Here is a 6,833-nt window from a genome sequence, read left to right as displayed (position 1 = left end):
GTTCAAACGTTGTGCTTTGTGTTGCCCCCCCATAATAGACAAAGCCTTTCTTGCCTGAAAATCATTTTGTGAATTTTTCCCCAACTTGTCTTTAGCCAACCCCACTCCCCATCCACCTTCCTTTCATTCAGCAACCTGCCATGTCTACCCATCCTTCCCTCTCATGCTTTCCAAGTGCAGCCAATACTTGCAAGCCATTGCTACCAAGGCGACACATGGCCCAGATCATGCATTAGTCACACTTGAACTTTACAGGCACATTAAATCTTTATGAATACACATTACCATGGATGCATGTTATTTTCAAGATCATGGGCCCAGAGTTGTGATATGCCGCAGGAATGTTGCATTGTGCTACAGTCTCCGAGGCAGTCACCAATGCATTGCTGAACTGGTTTATTGTTACAAAACACCAAAATGCTATCAGAGAGAAAAAGGGACACAAGAGTGAAACTGCCAAAACGATAACAGAAAAAATGTAGTAAAACTTGGGCAGATAGTTCAAAAACACCACACTGCCTGGACCAACAGCTTACTTGCTCGTTTCTGTGACAGAGCCAAAGGGTTTCACTGATGGCAAAAATGAAATAGTAGCACCTTTCTTTCTATTTTCCTTCAAAAATATAGTTAAAATATATGCAATATGTGATATTTTATGAGACAAGCGGCAAAAGCAAGCAGAAGTATAACCATAGGAATGGCAGAAAAGTTCACATTTTAGCTATGGTCTAAATCAGAGACAGTGCCTGGCTGAAGCTAAGCAGGTTGGCCAGAACTGGCCTTGCCTCGTAGCCAGATGACCTGCCTCAGGTGGCACCATGAGGGATGGGGCAATGAATATATGAAGCTGCTCTCCATGGTTTCAGGCAGGAGTTTTTGCCAGCTGTACCCAGAGACACCAGGATTGAACCTGGCACCTTCTTCAGGCAATGTAGATGAGCTGTGGTCCTTCCCCGATGAATGCAGGCACTGATGCCTTAATGGGTGAGCCAACTATTGCATATTCACCTTAGCCACAGCAGAGGTAGTTCTAGGCTAGACTTCAGGAAACAAAAGAGTAATGAGTAAGCACTTGGTTTGGAATTTTCAGTGTATTGATGGGAGATTGATTGGGACCCATTTGTAGAAACAAATACATTGAGATGTGAAGGTGTTACTGGACAGCATGCACACCTCCACGCCAATGGCAAAGTGCTGCTGGACTCACTGATCACGGCATCACTTCATAGGAAATAGCAGCTCAGGGCAATGGTCCTCAGAAGAGCACAGAGAGTTTGCCTTGGCAGGATAATCCCCTAGAGAATGCCTGAGGAAGGTGGCTCTATTTTCACTCCCCCACTTCAGATGCAAGCCCTTCATCAAAGTGCTCATAAGCAAATATTTGTTTTAAAGCACTGGAGTTTGATCCCTTAATAACATGCAGTGTGTGCATAAAACATTACTAACTAGTTTTCAAAGCACACCATCAAATAATGATCATGCCAGAGCCTGAATCAGTACCCAAAGTAGAAAAGTCAATATATACAAAACAAGTCCCCTAATTTAGGCAATTCCTTAATAACCACAATGGCTTAGAAACAGAATTCATATTAGTTATTCTTGCCAGATATTTTTTTCTGTTTAGAAAACCTGCGGCCATACTGATCATTTGGATAAAAGGCAATTTAGCCTGTCCTAGAATTACCTGCCCTTTCTTCTTTGTAGCCTTGAAAAACTTATGGCCAGTGGTCATTGCAAATACAATTCTGTAGTAGATTTATCAACTACAAATCATGTGCATTAAGTACAACCAGTGCTTTTTTCCTTTAAAAAAATGTTTAGGGGCACTCTCATTTTGACTCAAGAAAATCACCATTTTATAGTACAAATTGGGAAAAATAAATACAGTAAACAGACAAGAGTACAAAGATTCAAAAAATGCTTAGGAGTATGTGTACCCCTGCATCCCCCCAGAAAAAGCACTGTGTACAACATATGACATGGATATATTTCATTATTATTTTTTGTACGTTTTGTATCCTGTCTTTTACTTCCCCAAGAAACTGAAAGTGACATTCTAGCCTCACAATAATCGTGTGAGATGTTCTGTGCTGAGTGCAGTTTCTCCAGAGATACCTAGGGAGCTTAATATGGGTGGAACCAGGGATTCATTCTACATGTCCAAACTCAGTCCTCAAGCCATGGCATTCCATCTGTTCTCTTACCTTTAAGCATTGTCCATAGAAGCCCACAGGGAACCAGGTTTGTCCTAAACCCTTGCTGTGTGCACAAATGGTAGAGCTTTATTCCTTTGGGCAAGGGGGCTGCCACACTCCTTCTAGCTCAGGGTTTTCCACAACCAAACACTGTCACAGCTATGCCCTGCTTTCTCAACAACCCCCCAATCTGTATACATGGTCATTTACTTCATCTGCTTTTCCTGGGTGGGTTCTGGCCAGCACAGAACATGGCTGCTGCAATTTCTTGTGGCTCATCCTCCTTCAGAGCCACACACGCAGCATGTGAATCATATAGAAATTGCCTCCAGTGAGCGTATTCTTGTGAACGCTCAGGTTCTCCCTGTTTTTCATTGGAATTGGTTAAAATACGTGTCCAGGTGACTCAGCTACATTAGTCAAAAAATGACGTTTTGAATGCATTATAAATATGCAACATCAGGTGGCGCCAGAGAGCAAGGAAAAATTCTATGTGATTTTTACATAGCTTCTTCCCCTTTTGTTATAATGATTTAATTTCTGACTTATTTATAGCATGGTTTTTTCCTGTGTGTAGATCCACTCCAGTAAAATGGTTTTTGGAGCATTTTTAATGTTATTTTTGCAATATGCATTTTAATGCACATTCTAACCTTCCATCCCTAGACACCCTCCAAGCAATCCTGATGTAGCACCTTCCTGCTGGCACCCCCTCTGCCTGTGCACCAAAGGGTAAGGCTGCACACAATTAGTGACTTTGCTAGCTGCAGGTTCTTCATGCACAGGGTGAGATATGCACAGATGGGAGCGGCAGCTGTGGGGGGGAGGATGATGTTAGCCTGATCTGGTGAGAGAAGGGGTTATAGGAGAAGAGTTAGAGGAGACTGTGGGAGCCGGCATGGGACTCTGTGGGTGAATGCACAAGATGCTTTGAGGCTGAGGAGATAGGCTCTCAGTTATAGATTTAGACGGAGAAATAAAGATTTCTTGCCATGCAAAACCAAAAAACCAAAACCAAGTGAGAGGAACAGAAACCACAGAGAAGGCAGAAATTAAAAACATCCTCTCAAACGTGCCAGCTAATTTATATTGATCACAGCTACATGCATTTGAGAATATAGGTTCCCTCTACAGGAGCAATTGTAAACTTTCACATTCTGTAGAATAGCCATGTAAAGGTAAAGGGACCCCTGACCATTAGGTCCAGTCGTGACCGACTCTGGGGTTGCGGCGCTCATCTCACTTTATTGGCCAAGGGAGCCGGCGTACAGCGTCCGGTGGCCAGCATGACTAAGCCGCTTCTGGTGAGCCAGAACAGCGCACGGAAATGTCATTTACCTTCCCGCCGCAGCGGATCTATTTATCTACTTGCACTTTGATGTGCTTTCGAACAGCTAGGTTGGCAGGAGCAGGGACCGAGCAACGGGAGCTCACCCCGTCAAGGGGATTCAAACCACCAACCTTCTGATCAGCAAGCCCTAGGCTCTGTGGTTTAACCCACAGCGCCACCCATGTCCCTTAGAGTAGCTATGTAGCGGGTGCCAATCCTGCTGCCTGTTAGGCACCATGAGGAGGGACATCACCTCTGGTGAGGATGCTGTGGAGGTGGGTGACCAATGGCAGCAGCCACAGGCCCAAGTCACGTTGCAGGGAAAGGTGGTAGTGGAAGGGAAGAGAACAGGGCTCTGTCCACCTTCTCTGTCTTTGTGGGGCAAAGTGACAGACTGCATTAACTTGCATGGGGAAGAGGGGAGAATGTCTGCACCCTCAGAAATGGCTGGAGGGGTGGGGGAAATCTCACCCATCCACCAAAGTCTCCATTATTCTGCCTCACCAGCTCTAATGGGTAGGCATCAGCCAGTCACCACTGAACAAAATTGGTTTAAAAAGTGCATTTTTCACTCAAGCTTATCACTAACAGAGCTAACCAAAGTGACCCACTTGGTGCCAACTAATTTGAGAATGTCTGAATTATCTCTTTGTCTCCCTCAGATCCAATTTTTGAAGAGATACAAACCAACGGGACAATTCCTCTCTCATCCATCTAATTCCTCCCTCAGGGTATAATTAAGAGAACAAATATGATGAAGGCCAAGTGTCCTCCTAGGTCCTGTTGTGGGTGGTGCTGCTCTTGCTACCTCCCGTATATATATATGCACCTGCGCTGTGCAGCTCACCATCACAGACAATTTCCCTGGTAAGGCAATCCATACAGAGCATTCTCCGTAATCATGAAGTTGGCACTTGTTGTCCTCTTCATCACCCTGGCATGTTGCTGCTCCTCTGGTAAGCATCACTCATTATTAGCGTTGCTATTGTTGGACTTTTATTGTCGTAAACTGCTTTGGGACTTGTTTTTAAATGAAAAGCGGTATGAAATGCTTTTAAACAAACAAACAAAAAAATAATGCTCTTTTTTCCTCAACACACTGAAGAAGCACAAATGACCTCATTCAGCACAGTGTTTTCAGAGATGGCATTTGCAAATGAAGTACAGTAGGGGAAAAGAATTAAAAAATCTGGGCTTTAGGCATCTGACTTAGGTGTGTACTCGTGTTGCTGAATATGTAGAAAGGGGGCAATTGTGGATACATCTGGCAGATGTTAATGTGACTTCAGTGGAACATTTTCCAGCCGCTGTGATTGTGGAAATTCCTGGCTCCGTCATTGCCAGCCTCAGGTAGGCTTCACTTGCTGTGTCAATGTGAGGGATTGCTTCTGTATTGAAGGAAATGTTTGGTGAAAACTGATCCCCAGAGATGCAAACTCACCACTTTGTTGACTAAGTCTCAGTAAGTCAAAGTGCTGATGCCCAACAGCTTGCGAAGGTTGCTCAGTATTTGCTAGCTGTTTGGAAGAACAGTTAGGCTCGAAGGAAGCACTGGAGAGGGGCTTGTGGGATTTCCTGCTTCATGGGTCAAAATAATGTAACAAACCTTGAACAATATCTATCCTTGAGTCTGTGAAGGTATCATTTACCACTCCAACTCAGGTTAAAAACAAAAACCCAACAATATCTCAAGGGAAGAACTTTCAAAATTGTTACTATTAATATTTTTGAATTATGAACAACAACAGACCAAGTCTGTGGTGGTAGTTCCACACAACTGGGAAGTGGGGCCTGGTGCCTTGTAAATATTTAGGATTATATAGTCTGAGTAAATGGCATCCAGTTTAGATCAGAGCTAGTGCATTCTCAGGTGAGTCCTTTTCCTTCTAGCCAGCTATCACACAAGGTTTTTTTATGTAAAGAGTTTTTAAACATTCATTTAATTTACTGAAAACTCCATTTTGATTTTTTGTTTTGCTTTTTTCTAGTTTCTGCTGATATGTGTGATCCTGTTGACGAGTATCTGCAAGCAATGCTGAATAAATCAGATGAAGAATTTAAGGAGATAGCTGAAAAGTATGCCGAGGACGACCATGGGGTAGAAGCCTCAATGAAGTTAAAAAAGTGTGCAGATAAACTGTCAAGCGAGCAAAATTCTGCTTACTTTGAAGTGGCGGTAATTATCAGTTTTGCCATTTTCTTTTCTTGCTTTTTGCAGCACAAGCCAACAAGCAGATTCAGGATTTGCAATCAATCTTTGTTTTCCTCTCTGTTTAAAAAAGTTATATTAACACACAGATCAAAGGTCATAAGATATAATATCCTGGTCCAAGAAGCACTCATAAACCTTGTCCTGCCTTCTTCCCCATAGAGAACTGTATCTCAATTGTTATGGTGTTGTACCTGAATATGGTTACAATATAAATAAAAATTGAAGCAAGCAAGCAAGCCAGTCAGGTCAGGTCAGCTGACCTAAATTAAACTATGAGCCAGTTTTCTCCCGTTCAATTGCTTACATGCCATTGGGCCATCTGCTCCCAGTACACCTGAATCACCCAAAAGTAACCAGAGCTGCACTGTGTACCCATAACCCCCTGCTTCTTCATCCTGCAACACTCTGTATTGACCGGGATTTCATTTCATTTCAGAAAAAGGTAATGGCCAAATGCAAAGAAAGCTGGGAGGAGGAGTGATTGATCCATGGATGAATCCAAGCTGATTCCACAGGCTGACTACTAGCATCAGTTGCTGCAAAGCAACACTCATTGATCCATTCTTCTACTTCTTCTGTACTGTTACTATTCCGTCCTGAGATTTCTCTCTCAATCTCGATAGTATTCAACAAATACTATCAAGAACCTAGAGATATCTCACCTGTTGTTCTTGAATCAATCATAATCAATAAACTCTCTGCCTTGCATTTCTGTGCTCAAGATTAATTTTTGAGTGTGTATTAACTTTTGTCACAGTTAATCCAGAGACTTCATTGGGGATCTAGAATTCTAGAAGGGTGACATGACTTCTCTCAATAAAGGGTCACTAAACATTCAGCATTGCTATATTAAAAAATACCATGTTGGTTAGAGGTGGGGGGAGTTGTATTATATCTCTCTGAATATTCAGAGCAGACTCTGAATAGTCGGTCTGCTGCAACATTCAGGCACATATGAAAAGGACTTTGGGATTTTAACAGACCACAAGAGTCAGCTGTGTGATATGGCAGCTAAAAAAAGCCAATGAAATTTCTAGGCTGCATCAACAGAAGTGTAGTGTCCAATTGCAATAAATCATGGTACCACTGCATTTTG

General features: G+C 42.7%; 1 protein-coding gene across 1 annotated transcript; it reads left to right on the top strand.

Annotated features, from left to right (window-relative positions):
- The first annotated feature begins 4,347 nt into the window (after nucleotides 1-4,347).
- Nucleotides 4,348-6,445, top strand: LOC309367742 (uteroglobin-like). Its single transcript, XM_081907358.1, has 3 exons — nucleotides 4,348-4,481; nucleotides 5,514-5,701; nucleotides 6,174-6,445. The coding sequence occupies exons 1-3, from the start codon at nucleotides 4,427-4,429 to the stop codon at nucleotides 6,216-6,218; spliced, it is 288 nt and encodes a 95-aa protein (XP_081763484.1). The 5' UTR covers nucleotides 4,348-4,426; the 3' UTR covers nucleotides 6,219-6,445.
- Nucleotides 6,446-6,833: the final 388 nt, after the last annotated feature.

The sequence above is a fragment of the Podarcis melisellensis genome (genome assembly GCF_964234715.1).
Source record: "Podarcis melisellensis genome assembly, chromosome: 1".
NCBI lineage: Eukaryota > Metazoa > Chordata > Lepidosauria > Squamata > Lacertidae > Podarcis > Podarcis melisellensis.
This window is presented reverse-complemented; position numbering and strand designations above follow the sequence as displayed.

Coding starts and splice junctions, on each gene's coding strand:
- LOC309367742 (XM_081907358.1), top strand. CDS start 4,427: ATGAAGTTGGCACTTGTTGTCCTCTTCATCACCCTGGCATGTTGCTGC. Junction 4,482..5,513: donor GGCATGTTGCTGCTCCTCTG/GTAAGCATCACT, acceptor GCTTTTTTCTAG/TTTCTGCTGATATGTGTGAT. Junction 5,702..6,173: donor CTGCTTACTTTGAAGTGGCG/GTAATTATCAGT, acceptor ATTTCATTTCAG/AAAAAGGTAATGGCCAAATG.